The 18,384-nt window shown below is 35.1% G+C and overlaps 2 protein-coding genes across 3 annotated transcripts in view; both read left to right on the forward strand.

Moving 5' to 3' along the window:
• The first annotated feature begins 453 nt into the window (after nt 1–453).
• On the forward strand, nt 454–1,065 carry LOC148952263 (uncharacterized). The gene has a single exon (XM_089089165.1). The coding sequence runs from the start codon at nt 454–456 to the stop codon at nt 1,063–1,065; it is 612 nt and encodes a 203-aa protein (XP_088945291.1).
• A 266-nt stretch (nt 1,066–1,331) lies between these two features.
• The window catches only part of Lamtor3 (Late endosomal/lysosomal adaptor, MAPK and MTOR activator 3), a 36,758-nt gene continuing 19,705 nt past the window's right edge, over nt 1,332–18,384 (forward strand). The window contains exons 1-3 of one of the 2 annotated variants that reach the window (XM_089088905.1): nt 1,332–1,663; nt 8,610–8,703; nt 12,215–12,348. In XM_089088905.1, coding sequence (XP_088945031.1) covers nt 1,658–1,663; nt 8,610–8,703; nt 12,215–12,348 — 234 coding nt within the window. In that variant the 5' untranslated portion in view covers nt 1,332–1,657. Of the gene's footprint in view, nt 1,664–5,716; nt 5,916–8,609; nt 8,704–12,214; nt 12,349–18,384 lie in introns of those variants that run through there. The other variant, XM_089088904.1, reaches the window with a different exon arrangement.

The following is an 18,384-nucleotide window of genomic DNA, read 5'->3' on the forward strand; positions in this document are numbered from 1 at the left end:
TCAAGAAAAATTCCTTCTTCTTCTTCCTACAACCCAATATGCATGGCGCGCCCAAGATGACAGTATTTTCTTTAAGAGACAGATTAGCGGTTATGAAGGTTGAAGCCCAGAGGTCGATATCGATAAGTAAAAAAAAGGGACAAAAAAACAAAAAACGGCGGCGTATTAGTGACGCCGCCAACGATAGAATCAGCGGCGGCGTCAGCGCGCGGATGCTCGCTCGGCGGCGCGCCCCCGACTTTTCGGCGCGGCTTCGGGGTCTACTCACAGGACACATTTATGGAGCGAGACGTGCGCAACCTTGTCATTATTAAGATAATAATGGCATAGCTTTTCAACTTTTCAAGTAGCCTAACTACAGCTAACAGTCAAAATAAACGTAATCAAATAAATATCTTTGAACGAGCTATTCAACTGTGCTCTCAATTTGACCACAATTTAAAAATAACTGATATGCTAAAAGTCCCAGATAACCCGCCATTACCGCCTTGGGAACAAAGCCATCTTGAGTGTGTAAATAATATTGGTGAAATGTCTCAATATAATCTTGCAATCAGCTTTAAGTTACACATAGCAGTTTTCTACCATGACTTCCTAAATATATATACAGATGGATCAAAAACTGGACAAGACACACCAGTTGGGGCTGCATTTGTAATCCCACAGCTGCAAATTACAAACCAATTCAAGTTACCAAGTGAAACATCAGTATTCCAAACAGAAATTATTGCTGTAAAGAAGGCTTTTGAATATATAGGAACCAATCTGCAGAGCTATCCTAATATTGTTATATGTTCAGATTCTAAAGCCTCCATAGATGCCATCAACATTGTAATTAGAGACAGGATGTCATTTAGGGAAGTAACTGCCTGCTATTCTGCGTTTACATCCGCATGTAAAAACCATAAAGTTATCCTACAATGGGTGCCAGCTCATGTTGGGATTGATGGTAATGAAAGAGCAGAAAAAGCTGCAAAGCAGGCCACCAAAATGACAGGCCCCTTTAGTGAGTGTGACTCCCCTAAGGAAGTTAAGATGATTGAAAAAGTGATACGGAGCCTATAAGTTCTCTTTTGAAGAAAATAGGAACTTGTCAGGTAATTACTTTGTCACTTGCAAAACCACAAGAAGCCACGTACTAAAAATATATGAGAAACTAACAAGAAAAGAAGGAGTTATCATCTTTCGTCTAAGATCTCAACATGCAGGGGTTCAATCCTATCGTGCAAGATTCTTAGGAGAAGACGAACATTGCAAACATTGCAACAATGAAGAGACAATTACACATGTTCTACTAGATTGTGATAATTACCAACACCAGAGACAATATTTAGCAAAGTTATTTGCAGAGAATTCTATGTGCCCCAATTTAGATCTACTTTTGGGAGGCATGGCTGATGATAAAATTAATATGCAAATTTGTCGACTTGTAGTGCAGTTTTTACAAGACATAGGAGCAGATAAGAAGATATAGTCCAGTTTGTTACTTAAATTTGGTGCATCTTGAATATAAGTGCAGTGTAAAATTATAGTGACAATTTACCCCTTACTTACTTTTTCAACTTTCTAATGTGATATTTTGAGAAACCATTGAATGAGGACCTAAGTGACATCTACTGTCAAGAAAGGTCCGAAATCCTGCTGCTGCAAGTTAAATATGGATGTAAGACAAATCTAATGTTATTGAACCTCAGATATGCTGTTCATTGTCATGTATCATTAAGTTATTTTTATAGAGGAGTTATAATGAATAAATTCTAGATTATAGACTTAGATACCTATATAGATAGCCTGTACCTTAGCCTATTAGGAAGTAGTTCAATTAGGGATACCACCAGATGGCTAATTTGACAGTGTATATACATACAAATCTTGGTATATATTTACCAAATCATATTATTGACTTATGAATAAAGTGAATATACCACTCAATGTCTTTTTTTATGCTCTTTCCAAATATAATAGGCCTAGGCCTAATCATTTTTGTCAGAAATGAATTTCACCCACTCCTGTATACCAATTCAGGGTATATATCTGCAAATTAGGGGAATATGGGTAAAGTTTAAACTTACTTCCCATTTAGGTAAATTTTTACCAAATCATATTATTGACTTACAAATAAAGTGAATATACCACTCAATGCCTTTTTTATGCTCTTTCCAAATATAAAATCACTTTTGTTGGAAATGAATTTTACCCCCATTTATATAAACCAATTCAGGGTATATACCAATTGCCTCTCAATTACTTGGACTATCTGTCTTGGCTTTTCTCTGTCTACAATTAGCCATGTCTTGATGCAATCTACTGCAAAATACATTATAACTTTAATTCAATCATTTTCCCATGCCCCAGCCCTTTAAACATTTGCCTCTCAATTACTGGACTATTTGTCTTGGCTCTTCTCTGTCTACAATTAGCCATGTCTTGATGCAACCTACTGCAAAATAGGCTACTTGATAACTTCAATTCAAAATCTTGGCTTTTCTCTGTCTACAATTAGCCATGTCTTGATGCAACCTACTGCAAAATACTTGATAACTTCAATTCAAAATCAACAGATATATTTGCACATTAGGGGGGTAGGGGTAAGGTTTAAACTTACCTCCCATTCACATTGGAAATAAAATTTGCCCCCACCCCCCTAATGTGCAAATATTGGTCAATATCTACCAAATCATATTATTGAGTTTGGACTAAAGTGAATACACCATGTGTTGCCTTTATTTTATGGTTATTACAAATACATTAATCATTTCTATTGGAAATGAATTTCAGCCCCCCCCCCCCCCTATATATGTCCATTCAGGGTTAGGGTTTGTATCTCCTATATAGGGGGGGGCTGAAATTCATTTCCGATAGAAATGCTTATTATATTCATAATCAGCATAAAAAAAGGCATCAAATGGTGTATTCACTTTATTCCTAACTCAATAATATGATTTGGTAGATATTGACCCTGAATTGGTATGGATAGGGGTGGGGATACAGTTCATTTCTGACAAACATAATTATCATATTTAGAAAGAGCATAAAAAAAGGCATTGAGTGGTATATTCACTTTTTTGTAAGTCAATAATTTGATTTGGTAAAAATTTACCCCCATTTATATCAGAAATAAAATTTGCCCTCATCCCCCCTAATGTGCAAATATATACCCTGAATTGGTATATATAGGGGTGGGGGTAAAATTCATTTCCAACAAAATGATTATTATATTTGGAAAGAGCATAAAAAAAGGCATCAAGTGGTATATTCACTTTATTTGTAAGTCAATAATATGATTTGGTAAATATTTGCCCAAATCTTTGAATTAGCCAACCAACCAACCAGTATATTAAGCCTAGGAGTCCAGATGGACATAAAAAAACATATTAAGAAAACAATTCTTACTCCATAATATGCAGAATAATCCTAGTTAACACATTTTACAGGGGGAGAGCCTTTATCTCTATTCTTTCCTTAGGCCTGTTTTTTAGCACTAAGATCTTACATCTTTCTGCAAAGATTATTGTTTTTTAACTCATCTTTATTCTAAGATCTTACAGCTCACTGATGTTAGCAAAAAGTTTGAAGACCACCACTGTTCTGCCATATAGAAAAATGATGAGAGAAATTTGATGATCTACTCATCATTGATCTCAGACTGCTGATCAGAGCAGAATGATGAAAGACTTTTGCACAAAAATGACCAAAGATGTAAGATCTTTCTTCAAAGATTTCAATTTCAAGCATTTTCTGACAAAAGGTGTAAGATCTTAGCACATTCATGAGTGAAAAAACAGGCCTCCTATACCCCACCCCCCTAATGTGCAAATATATACCTAGAATTGCATGCTCAATCTAAATATAACATCCACTTGCATCAAATGAACTTTACTCCCATATTAGCCATGTGGTGGATGTCTGTTCAATTAGGCAAAAGAAACTCTTAAGAATGGATGGCAACATTTTAAGAATGAACTTGGAAAATAATGCAATAATTACATAAGGAAAAGGTGAAAACTAAAGGTCATCAAAGGTCAGGACCCTCTTGAGGGCAAAGGAGCAGAGGTAGGTACTTCAAAATACCTTCTCAGAACATACTTTAGCCTGTAGAACCACACTTGAAAGTTACATTTTTCTAACCTAACCCTTTCTAAGATAGCCAAAAGGAACTAAAGTAGAATTTTACTCAAATTATATATTCTCTATGAATTTTCTTAATGCTTGTATGCCAAATTTGTCTGTCAACATTGCTTGTTGCCATTAATTTATTTTGAAAAGAAGAGTCATGTATAGAAAATTTATGAGAATGTATAATTTTATTTGATCATTTGGGGGGAGGGGAGATATTGAAGTGAAGGACTTATAGGAAGGATATAATTAAGTATTTCAGAATGTTCTTAAGTAGTTTCCAAAATGTCATAGTGTTTCCTATTCAGTTGACACACCACTACACTAGAACCCTTTGTTTTAACTTTAAGATTCTATGTCTAATATTGGACACCATTTTCTCAAAGCAGGTTCAGTCTTTATTTTGTGCCTAAGATCAGGATCAACTAATGACTGTCAGTGTATTGAAAATGTTTAGCATTGTTTATAGCTAAATTATCCAAGCTAATAACATTCTTATTGAGGAGATTTACAAAAATTCCATAGTCAAATAATCAAATTTCTAGGTAATAATTCTGCTTTACAATGCTTATCTTTGATAAATTCTGTCCAAGATTGACTTTACCTGTGATTTAGATCCTTTTTTTTAATAAATTTTAAGATTATATGTCCAAGATTAGACACCATCCTTTAAGAATAGGCTCAAGCTTTAAATTGGTGTCCAAGATTAGGCTCCATTATTGGCTATCACTGTATTTAAAATCTTCAGCATAGTTTATAGCTAAATTATTCAATGAAAAAAAAACAATAAAATTCAGCTGATTAGCTGTCTGATTATTAGGCATCTTGTTATGTTTCATTTAATCCTTGTTAAAGCAGGAAAAAAAAATGCCAGCTTAAGTTCTTAGAAGATCAATATGTTTCTATCTGTAGCCTATTGGTTAAAACAATTTTACCTTGTCTAGAAGAAACATACCTCTGTCAAGGAAATCAATGCACAATGATAATTATAGAAGTGATTTTTTGGTATATAGGGGAGAGTTGGGTATGTTGGGATGTGGGTACATTGAGACACATTTACTTTTGACAGAAAACTTTAAGCTAGAAATCTGCAGCTATTCACACCTCAAACGCCATCTCTTGGACTATCTGTAGATGTTGTAAAGTGGTTGCATGTGCAACTTTCTATCACAAAATTTAGGTAAGATTTTTTTATGTGAATTTTGAAAAATATTTTTGCTTTGCAAAATTCTACATTACTCTTTGGTAAGCAGCTTCTAGAAAATTGCAGATTGCCCATTAGATAGAGAAATCTATGAGCTTTTGGATGGTATAAATTATGTTGTGTTCTTCTGCCATCTTGTGGCTTATCTAATTTTTTTTTGTAAGTTTGTACTGTTAGGGTGCTCTGGGACACGTGTTCCAGGGTACACTGGGACAGGTTCAGTTCATTGGGTCCCAGGGTATTGCTTTAGCCTAGAGAACTTTCAACAGTAGCTTCTTGTCTTATATTGACTTCTTTCTTTCGTTTTTTTACTTTTGATGGGCCTTGTGTTAGAAGAAATTGAACTTTATATATAAACTAAAAACTCTTTCTTTCATTTTAGAATGCCAAAAAACAAGGAAAGCTGATCTGTCGCTTTACATCTGGAATAAGGAGGACATGAAGAAAGTAGTACAAGCTCACTTTGATGGGATGCCACTTCAAGCAGCTGCTGAAGTTTACAATGTCAAGCAGTCAACACTTAGCAGATATGCCACTGCATTTTGTAATGGAACAGATGAAGAAAAAGAAGAGTTTAGTTACCCTCCTGCAAAAGGCGAGTATTTACAAGTGAGCAGGAGCTTCAACTTGAAGAGTACATCCTTCAAGCAGCCCAAATGCACTATGGTCTCTCCAGGAAGAGAGCCAGAGAGCTTGCTTCGCTTATGGAAAAATGAAATGCACTTGCTGGATCTTCTTGCTGGATCTTCTTGCTAGATCAAGTTCCCAGTTTGCTGGATCTTCAACCTCAATGAGACTGGACTCACAGATGTCCAAACCAAGTGTAAAAGAGTGCTGAGCCTGAAGGGAGTAAAGCAGCTTGGTGTTACAACTTCCCAAGAGAGAGGAAAGCCAGTGACTATAGTGGGCACTATAAATATTAAGGGAGGATTTATTTCAGCCTTTCTGATTATTCTACAAGCACGTTTTGTAGAAAGGCTTCTTGATGGAGCCCTCCCCCCCAAAGACTACTGGAATAGCAAGTGGCAAGCCTGGAAATGCTTGGATGACAAAGGATCTGTTTTTGCTGTATTTGGAGCACTTTGTATTGTATGTCCACCCATCTACTGAGAATCCTATCTTGATTCTGATGGACAATCATGAAAGTCACACCAGTTGCGATGCAGTTCCGTTGGCCAAAGAAAAGGGAATACATATACTTACGTTCCCGCCGCACATATCATCCAGGTTGCAGCCTCTCGACGTTTTGGTTTATGGACCTTTAAAAACTTACTGGTCACAGGCCAGCTGAATACTGGATTGTGGATAGAGTCTGGCTTTCTTTCTGCTTTGTGATGAGAAGATACTACTGAGCTGGGAAATCAGTCTGCTGCTGTTGACGAAAATTTACCAGATCTGCAAGAGCTTTTATTGAGCCAGAGTCCCAGTACTACAACCCATTAAACCTCGTTTGTTGTGCCAGAAGATATTATACCCCTGCCAAGAAGGGAAACTACAAAGAGAAAGACAGGCAAAAAGCCTAGAGTATCCAAGATATTGACTTCTACACCAGTGAAAGACTCGTTCCAAGCTGCTGAAAACAAAAGGAAGGCAAAAAAAAAATAGAAGAAGGATATCAAGAAAAGCAAGAAAGCGGGTCCTGCCAAAAAGCCAAAGATTCAGAAGAAAACTACCAAGAGATTGCTGACGTTCAGTGGCGAAAACGGAGATGAAGCAGGACCAGTGGATTTTGAATATGACAACAATTCTGACGACTCGTTCTGCTCTGAAGATCTCTGATTGGCCAAAGAGGAGTCTGAGACTCCCAGTATCTGTTCTGGTGACTTTGTTCTAGTTGAGTACAAGGGGAAAAAGAGATCGAAATTCTACACTGGTGAAGTGCTTCAGGCAGAGCCAGACGGCTACACTGTCAATTTTTTGAAATGAAACGTTCCAGCCCGGAGGTTTACGTTTCCAAAAGAGTGCAATGAAGTGTTTGTCGAAAGCTCAGAAGTAGTGATGAAATTGCCAGTTGCCAGTTCCAATGGTCTTGGGTTGAACTAAACGCATTGCCAAGATGATCAGCTTTGATGCAGACCTGACTAAATACTCTGTTGATTAATTTTTCAAATAAGTTTATTGTGTTTTAACAGTTTTCTACCACAAAATATACAAAGTTTTGATTGATTTATCATGGTGTCCCAAAATACCCACCACCCTGACCCATAGTACCCGGACAAGTGCTACTCTGGGACAAAACAGGACCCTTTGAAAAATAAGTCTTGATAATTTTAGTGCGATCAATAGAAGTCTGAGAAAAATCCCAGTAAAAGCCAAATGATTTTGCCACAGATTGACGTTTTATACAAGAAAATCGGACTGTAGATATAGGAGATATTGAGCTTTAGGTTGAACTTGTCCCAGGGTTCCCGACTCTCCCCTAATTCATTTTTGGAAATAGAAGAGTCCAGGTCTTCTTGCTTACTTTTCATCCCATTAAAAATCTAAAGTATATTAAATATCAAAATCAAATATTTTAGAAAAAAAGCAAAAGGATCAGAATTTCTGTTTTGAATCAGAATATTTGGTATTAATTCCCAAAAACTTATGAGAGATATGGAATTTTTGCTTAGGTTTTCCAAAAGATAGTATGTAGCTTTGTCAGTACCCAAAATTTTTTTATTCTTGTAAAGTATAGCTTAAGAGCTAGGACATTTTCCTTGGATAAAATATAGGGAATTTACATAATCAAAACTTTACAATAGAAAAAGTCAAACAATGAATTTTATTTATTGAAAGCCCATGTAAGCTCCTTTTCTCAAAAGATCATGATCTGTCCATTCTCATGGGGGGAAAACATTTATCTTGTCTTGAAAAAGTTACCCCTAAGATGTCAAGGGAATTGATGCAGATCTTTGAAGTTATTTCTTAGTGTACAGTTCATTTTCAAATATAGAAGAATAGATATCTTTTTGCTTACTTTTCATGGCATTAAAAGTCTAAGATATATATTCTTTAGGATATTATCTGAAGTATGTTCTTTAGGATGTGGTTTGTATTTTTCCTGTTCTTACATTGGAACATATCAGAAGAAAAATTATTGCCAAATTGTGTATTAAAACCCTCCTCTGGGGTATGTGTCTATTTTACCCAGTACAATTTTCAGTCTATTATCTTCAGGTAACATAAATAGACCATCAGAGATCCTAAGTCACTAATAGAAAAATCAGTAATTGTATTTTCAGTGTATATTTTGATAATACTTTGTTCAAGGTATTTAATTGAAATGTAATTTTCAAACTTATTTCAGGATGTCAAGAGAAGCCTGTCTAGTGTTTTGGATTCAGTTGAAGGGTTGCTTGGAGTTGTGATTACAGACAGAGATGGAGTAAATCTTATTAAAGGTACAGCTAGCCTAGAAAACAGAATTTGAAAATTAAAAATATAACTGGCAATTAAATCTTACTTTAAAAAGATTATTCTGCTTTTTGGAGTCTAATAACAGAAAAAATGAACTCTAATTATTGCAACATTTAAGACCCTACAAAGTGTTTTTTTATATACATTATTCTGCACATATCTTCTTGGATTTATTTTACTGAACTTTATCAAAGTATTTTACTTACTGGGCTATATTAAGTAAATATCCTACAGAAATAAGAATATTTAAGTAAATATTCTACAGAAGTATTTTACTTACTGGGCTATATTAAGTAAATATTCTACAGAAATAATATGACTGATTTGGGCTAGCTTTGAACTCCAAAGTGTGACACATGACGTGTGTCAGGAGAATGTTATTTGAACAAAGATGGTGGCATCATTGTAAAAAAAATTAATAATAATAATAAAAAAAAACAAAGTGCCCATTGTTCAAAACTTGCAAAAGGATTCCCATAAACTGAAATTCCATACACAATTATTATTAATTTGTTAATAAAAACACACACACAAAAAAATTAGTCTTTACAAATATATTATTTGAACCATGTAACCCCTAATGACTCTTTAGAATTTGTGTGTACACATGTCTTACTAGTTTGGAGTGGAGGTTGGGACAGAGGAATTTTTTTGGGGAGGAGGAATATTTCCCATCTTTCTCTCCCTCTGTGTAGGTGTAGGTTCAAACTTAAGTGCCAGAGTTCATGAAAAAAAATGTATACATCTATAGGGTTCTTCTTCTAAAGAATAAGTTTTAAAAGGATTGCTCTTATTTGAATCATTCCTTTTTGATTGGAACATTATAGTTGAGATAAACGGTTTTCTTTCACATATAATAAAAAATGAGATTATTGGTGTCTCATGGAGGTCCAGTTGATGTCCTTTATCACTTTTGATTTATATCTATGATTTTTCTAGTATTTCAAAAGGAAATTGTGTTGAACGTTATTTGTGGATGATATAGGATTAACAGTTGAAGGTGAACCATGTATTTTGATACTTGGAAATCTAACAGTAATTGTAAAAAGTGTAGAAAATATCTGTCACTGGTTTCCATCAATGAACAAGTAACAGATTATGCTGAAACAGAATTCATGGTTTTTGTCAGTCAACAAGGGCAATTAATAAAATAATATTTCCGGAAATTATAATTAGGAATCATACAATTAAATTAGTTGGATCAATTGTTTTAGTAATTATTATAAGCATTACTATGGTGAATCATTTGCTTTTTAATTTCATATTCATCAACTGCATGTCAAATTAGTGCAGAATGTTGGCTGAATACATTATTTGAAACATATTTTTTTTTTTGATTTTGATAATTATTTACTGTCCTTTGATTGAATCTTATTTAAAATGTTGCCCAACAGTTTATCTGAGTACTTTTTGACCATTTATAACCAATCCTCATGTTTCCAAATCAAAGCAGTGAGATTGAAGGGAATTATTTCAATAGACAACGTAATCTTCCAGATGCCTCAGAAACCGGACCATATTTTATTGTTTGAAACTTTTGAATTTGACTCAGAGAGAAGTGAAGAATGCAGTATGGCTTTTCGCTATCCAGTGTCATAATGATTGTCTTTATGTTAAATCTTGTCGGTAGTCAAGTATGCTTGTGAGGTGTGGGAGCTCCAAAAAAAGGAGCAGGATTTGCTAAATGCCTTTCAGAGAAATTACCCACAGATTGTTTTGGGTACTCTTCTGAGTGACAGTATCTCAAACAGTAAGCTGTACAAAAATGTGGTTCAATCCCGCTTTCTAGGGGTATATTGAGAGAAAGTTTGAGATGGCTAAGACACGTTCTGTGGATGAAGGATGATAGAAAGCCAAAGATCTTCCTTGTTGGGCAACTGTCTTCGATCAAATGAAAAGCAAACCGTGCATGAATGGAGTAGGAGGATGTTATAATGAAAGATTTAAGGGAAATGGGAATTTCTTGGGAGGATGTAAAGAGGGATGTTTTGAATAGCTTGGATTGGAGGAGGGGCATGCGTAGCTGTGTTGGCCTCAGGCAGATCAGTGGCGCAGTGAGTTGTTAGTAGTATTAGTAGTAGTAGCTAGCGAGATCGCTAGTAGATTTACTTATCATAAGCCTCCTAGACTTAAAACCAAGAGATGAAGTTGTTCAATCTGATATATGGTCCCTCATATTTCTAACAAGTATAGTGTGAGAGAAAGTCTTTTTTTCCTTACGTATCTGTAACTTATTTAAAATATTAGTCTGGAAGCATTAAAATACGCTGTAATAGAAAAAGCCTTAATGACAGGAAGTGAGAAGGGATTTATTTATGGATTTATGCTGATTCCTTTTGGTTGTCTTGAGGTTGGGGCGTTTCCTACTTCTTTTAATCGGACTTTTTATTCGTTTGTTTATCAGTATGTGCCCATGGATTTTATATTTTAGTTTTCTTTCTTATTGTTGTTTTTTTTTTTTTTTTTACTACTAACAGTTTTATTGGTTTTATTCAGGAATTTATCCCCAGCCCTACGAGCTATTAGCTCTATGTTGAGATAATTTAATTTATTTTGTTGTATTATGTATTTCGTCAATATATCTTATCTATATGTTTATGACCTAATATTTTATTGCTGGTCATTTTGTTTGAAATCATTGCTTCTGTTGATGTTCCCATTATTGTTACTGTCAGTATTTCAATATCTAAGATTCCAATAAAACCGTTCAAACCTTTCATAAGAGAATGACCAAACTTAAAAAGTTCTCTGTTCATGAAAATATTATCATTAATTTGTGTTTTTATTTAACACATTACATCAAATGGTTAGTTTAATGGTTATGTTTTATTGAATTTTACCTGCTCATGAGCATGATTAAAGAAACTTTTTTTGTTTGTTTTTATTGCCCTTGGGACCTCGTATTTGACCTTATTTTAAAATTGGATTGTCTTGATTGAATACCGAGGGACTATTCTGAAAGAAATTTTGTTTTGGACAGTTGATATTTATTTGGGTTTAATTACTAGGAAAAGAATACAACATACATTAGGTGGTATATGGCCATATGTCTGCAGAACCTAGATTTTTGGAAGGGGGTGAGTGGGGGTGTTGTGTTGAAGAGGATTTCCAGGATTATTGGGATATGATGTTGAAATAAATTAATTTTTTGGGCCAAAATACCCATGCGTTTCTTTGTCATTGTATTTACTGTATTATCTCTCTTTATATTCTTTAGACCAATGTTAGATCGAAAATTACTTTCACTCTGACCTTGACTATGGAAATTTGAAAGGTTTTATTTAATCCTCGCGAATCTATGGAAGGGAAGGAAAATTATAGAAAATGTTTCAGGGTGTCTAACCAATGGAGGACCTTCTGTTCTCTTTGGTTTGGGTGCAGTTTTATATACATTTGCTTTAATTTGTCAAGCAAAGAAGTAATCAAATTTTTAGCCAATTATTTCGCCTATGCTCTATTATGTCTTAACCTCCTTGTCATTTCATTTGTTTGTAGCAACAACCTCTTCTTGTCCTGAACTTGCCTTGAAACTGAATTTTCTTGCTACTTTTGGTATGGCAACTGAACAAGCAAGTAAACTAGGAGTGGGGAAGAACAAGCTAATCATCACCTCTTATGGAAACTACCAGGTTTGTTCTTTCAAAATATAAATTTTTATTTTGTTCTCTTTGTTACCGAGAAAGTACTTGTTGAATTCTGTTTCTGTTATTTTACACTGTGCTTCTTTATACACTTTGTACGCATCAAATAGACAAAATGCAGTGGTTCATTTTAACATTAACATAGAATCAACTTGCTGTACCAACGTTTCTAAAACACGTTGCATTTTATATTATTTCAAGAATTTGGGTTAAGATACAAAGGGGAGCATTTTCCCATGGATATGTAAGTGCTGCCATCTATTATTACTAAATGAAAAGTAAAATAAGCCTTTTTAAAATGAAACCCCCCTACCCTTTACTCTAAGTTTTGACTTCTATGCCCTCAATTAACAACTAATGCTTTAAGGCAAGGGGAATGAGTATGGGATAAATCAAATTTATCACAGTACCTCAAGAATGACAGGGTTTATTGATGTGCATTGGCTGTAAACAGCCCAATTTTGCAGTTCAACTTTTTAGCGCAGTTAGTAAAGATGGGGGGATGTTAAGGGGTAAAGAGTAGACTTGTTACCCCCTAGGTATCCAAACTGTATGCTTCATCCTATAGATAAATAAAAAGACAGATAAGTGTATATTAAAGCCAAATATACAGTCATGAACATAGTGGAATAACATAAATGAAAGGCACCAATTTCATAAACTTTGATCAGCGATCATATAACACTTCAGTGAAATATTACATTAAACTAATAATAATACTTAATACTTGGAAATACGATCATTGAAAAAAACACTTAACACTTAGAAAAAACATTTAAATGAAATGTAACATTTACTTTATACAAGGATTTTTTTTTTTAGTTAACAAAATTTCCAGATACCTTGCTATTCTACAAATAAACTGAGGCAACGTACTATTTAAGATACCTAGAAGTATCAGCTCAATTTTTCCAAATATCCCTTCCCTTATCGTAGAGAGCCCCTTGCACCGGCCCAAGCAACGCACCAAATATTCCTCTTTAACTCTGCAAAGCGGGTAAGTATATCTGTCTTCATTGGAACATCTTTCTTCAGAATATCTTTTAAACCTTGCGCTAATTGGGAGGCAATGAGCCCTGAACTGCATCCACAACGTCAAATATCTAGCTGGTAAATTCAGCTTAAGGTAGAACTCCTGCCATGAACCGCATTAACATCATTATAAAACTTGAATGTTTCTGATTCTTTTATCTCCTCACTCCATTTTTGGATCATTTGATTCTCTAATACTATCTCAATCTCATTCTCCCAGTTGTATTTACATCCATTGGTCCTCTACCTTAATTCCAAACAAAAAAAATCCTGTTTTGTCAAAAATGTCTTTTATTTTTAGTGGCCATGATCTTTTTTCTCCTGTGAGAATAAATCTTCATAAGCTGCCTTAAGCAACCTCTCACTCGGTTGCTGGACGACTCTCAACCAAAATTTGATCATTGAGTTGCTTAGATCACCATTTAAAACTGGGAATGAGTCCTTCTATCCAGCCCTAACAATCTCTTAAAGTACCCTAATTGAACACACTAGATGAGTCGCTTTCTCCTGCTCCCAAATCTCTGCTCTGTAATGTAGAATGGGCATTATTCTTGATAAATACATGCTTTTATGGAACGCACATTTTTTATTCCCATTACATTATTCCTGAAAATTTTAAATATTGGTGTTTTTCCCCGATTTAGCGTTTCCTTTATATGTGAATTTTATCTTCCATTACTTTGTAAAATATATGCAAGGCACTTAATTTTATCCACAATTTATATCTCCTCCCCTTCAAACCAAAATTTACTTTCACATTTATCATTCCTCTTGTTAAATATAACTACTTTTGATTACTTAACATTTACCCGAAGGCACATCATCTTTAGATAATAATCTGTTAAATCCAGTAGCTTCTGTAAATCATGTGCAGAATTCGTCACTAGAGCAGTGTCACCCGCAAATAACAGAACTGAGAAGTTCTTATTACCTAATCTCACTGTTGGAGCCCTTTTTTGCTAAAAATTCAACAATGTCATTAATAAAAAGACCAAAAAGCCGAGGTGACAAGGTGCCTCCATGCATTGCCCTTTTCTTAACTTTGAAAGGTCTCGAAAAACCCGCCCCACGACCCACGTACTTGTACTATTGCATTAGTTTCAAAATAAATATTTACAACCAAACGAATGAAACCGGAGGTTAGCCCCACATCATCGGGGCTTTTCTTTAGCAGTATTGTATTAACATTATCAAACGTTTTTTAAGACCAAAAATGCAACATATAACTTATTTTTTGCAATTAACCCACTTGAAATAAATACTGTATCCGTAGTACTATAACCTTTCTAAAACTTCTCTGTTCTTCTTTCATAACTCCAAACCGTTCTAGCCAATCATTTAACCGGCTTTCTAAAATTTTCTCGAACATTTTGCTGAATATAGGAGCTAAGGCTATCAGCCTATAACTCTCATTGATCCCTGGGACTCCCCTTTTTAAATATAGGTACCATTATCGATGTCCTCCATAAAGAAGGCCATGGTCCATTACTAATAATTTTATTAAATATGTATACTTACACAGGCAATATCAAACTAAGTGACCTCTTTATCAAAATTGTGGTATTCCATTTGTTCCTGGTCCTGACCTTCCTTTCATATTCCTGACAACTTTCCTTTTCTTCTGACGAAACTTCTCTTACCAAATCCTAATCCCTTCTTTTCATAGGGAACAACACGAAATCGCTTCAAGTTTCCTTACTTAATTCTATACATTCCCCTTTTATACTCTCTAAATAACTTGACCCAGTATCAGCCGCTGGGACATCAGATAGGACCTTTCTTTTAATAGCATTTGATTTCATTTTTGACCAGAAATCTTTTGTATTACTTGGATTAAAAGCATGCTCTCCTTCTTCTTCTCCAACTCCTTCTGTTCTTCGCTAAGCTTCTGCCGCTTGTTTGTTTTTATCAACCTATTATGTTTTCTTCTTTTTTCTTTAAATCTTAAGAATGAATCCTGCTTTTCCTAAGATGAAGAGTAATTTTTAGCTGCCTCTAGTAAATCTTCTAAATTATTTTTCATAATTTTACACTCATTGTCATATCAGCTGTTCAGCTTCATTTGTTCTTCCAAAAGAAACAAGGTCAATCCATATTTATATGGATATTCATGTAATTAATCTCAAGCATCTCTCATGGGAAGTTTGAAAAGGCGGGCTGAAAGGTGCTTTTTGAGGCTTTAAGAACCCGCCTATTCTTGAGGACCAGTGTTATACCGTGCGCCATTACGGTCTCTAAATCTGGGACAAGGATATGATTGCTCCTTCAGTAGTTTTTAGTTGTTTGATATTATTCTGGCATTGTTCCTTCGAAATTGCGGCCGAAGTGCCTTTTTTTTTTTTTTTTTTTTTTTTTTTTTTTTTTTTTTTTTTTTTTACTTGATTAAAACGCTAGAGCTTATATTTTTTGTTTGAATGAGTCTCATTTCGATAACTGTGGCTACTGGGTCCATGTAATCACCCCAGGAAAAAAAGAACATGCATGATGACTATCTTTCTTTGCCAAAAGGAGGAATATTGTGTCCTTGCAGATCGAAGGGGAATCGTGAAGGATTCATAATTTGCGTCACTGGACAAAGAAACTGTAACTACGACACTTTTAGCACCCCTACCCCTCCCATTTTGGCTTGTTTAGAAAATATTTTCTGCTGCAAAGCTTTTCTGCTTGAAAATTTTGCACCTTATTACAAGTAGAATAATCAAGGAAATTTCAATCCAAAGGAATAGAGCAGCAACTTGGGCCTGTTGCTGCTGCAACAGGTCTTCGTCCCTTCCACTGCCAAATTTTAAATGTTGGCATGTTGCTTCTTGTTTAAAGCGGAATCACGTAAGGATTTTCAAACTGTATTTTTGAAGCTTAAATTGAACCTGTTATTCCTTTCCAACACCAACTCCCTTATATCTTTAAGCATTTAGCTGAAAGACAGGCTTTTTGTACCTTGTTAGAAGTGTAATTACCGACGGTTTTTCAATCTGTACGGTTGGAGGAGCAAAGGGGACCATTTACCCTCGCAACAACCGCCCTCCCCCACTGTCAGTATTTTAGTGTAAAAGGCATATTGCAACTTGTTTGAACTAAAACCATCAAGAATTTTCATATCTGTACTCTTGGAGAAGCAACATGGGCCAGTAACACACGTGAACCGCTCCACGCTATCTTTTTCATAGAAAGGTAGGTGTATTGCACCAGAGTAATGTAATCGGAGTAATTGCAGGACCAACGCTGTTATTGACCCCTCAAGCACCACGCCCCCTTCTCCCCATTCCAACTAACTTTTATAGAAGCATAGAATTTTGCACCTTGTTTGAATCAGCACAATACAAGGATTTTCAATCTGAACCTTGTGCATAGTAGTGTTGACATGGTCCTCTTCAAGTTCTTGAACCCCATTATTTTTCTAATAGGCGATGCTAATAGCTTAAATTCCCTTAATTTAGAACAGATACTAAAAACATTACTTGCCAAAAAAACACTACCCTTGATTTAATTTGTGCGAATAGGCATACGGGCTATAGCCCATAAGTTCCTTTACTCTCTTCAGGGGGAAGGCACCATTTTTGCTTATTGATGAAACCTCTTTCGAGCATTACTCGTATTTTTTCTTCTACAAAACTCTCTTATCGACCAATTTCCGATGATTGCCTTTTCGATTTTGGATTTTGAGTACAAAAGAGAACTGGCAGGATCTCTTGGGTAACGATGCCATTAGTGATAAAGTCTCTAACTTTCTAAATCTGATTAAAACGAGATGCATAGACTCATTCCCTGAGAAAAAAGTAAAAAAAAGAATGATGTAATGACGAATGGTGTACTAACCAGTTAATTGAAAACATTAGTTAGACTTAAAATGAATCTACTTAAGCATGGTAATACGCTAGAATTTAACTTGCTTCTTAAACATATAAAAAAGAAGTAGTTAAATCCGCTTTTTCATTTTACAAATATAACGTCAAGGATTTCATTTCTACTGAGCCAAAACAATCGAATAATAGAAATGAAAGAAAATTGAATAATAATAAGGTATTTCAACTCTATATACAAAACATCAGTGTGCTTAGAAAAGTGTAAAAACAAAAATGACTGCACTAACAAAACCACACAAGAAAATTAACATCTTAACTACGTAGACAACATACTTAAACTACAGAATGAAGCAGAAGGTCGACATTATTTTCGTGACGCTTACGGAATCTGTCCAAAAGCTGGTTCATTTTTAAGAAATATCAAAAACAATATATCTATTGAAAATGTACCAGTTACGCGTCGAAAGTGGCAAAAAGAATAGGTCAAATTTTCTTCCACTCAGATCTGTGAAGAAACTTCATACTGGGACCAAAAAGAAGAAATTTGAGGCAGTAAAAGCCGAGGGTCATTTTGAAAGAACTGGTCGTTAACTCGAGCAAGTACCCAGTACGATTTCCTCAGCTCTTCTTTGATCGGTGATATAGTAAGTGTTTTAGTAGCCTTCATAGTTGAGCCATACGGGAGACTTGAGTATTTGCAGTAAGACCATGCAGAGGTAGTTACTGAGCCAATGATGATATTTACGGATCCGTAAGCGATAAACTCAGTTTTCGAGGAGGCAACTTGGAGGCTCATCTCATTGAGACCAAAGGAAAGCCATGTTTTACATCTTTTGAGCAGCAATACTGCTGCTAAGCTGGTTACCCATTTTTACCTTTATGGAAACATTGCCATACCATTTCTAGACTGCAAAAGTAAAAGATTTTTTCCCGCCTCTCAATTTAGAAATAAGAGCCTGAAATGTAATATAGAGTCGAAAGCTTTTGAAATGCTGATCGCATACACATACAGATTATTTTTGAGCATCCGATGGCGGTCCAAGATGTTCTACTCCAATGCTCTGATTAAATTCCTTTCTTCCATAGTACAAAGCCTCCCGCCATTCTCTAAAGACTCCTTATAAATTGGCCTGTTTCAACTTCCCCTTTATTTTGCACTTAGACGTGCGGACAAACGTTAAGAACAGAA

This window comes from Artemia sp. Qi Xiang Cuo, chromosome 5 (genome assembly GCF_049724085.1).
Source record: "Artemia sp. Qi Xiang Cuo chromosome 5, ASM4972408v1, whole genome shotgun sequence".
NCBI classification, from domain to species: domain Eukaryota; kingdom Metazoa; phylum Arthropoda; class Branchiopoda; order Anostraca; family Artemiidae; genus Artemia; species Artemia sp. Qi Xiang Cuo.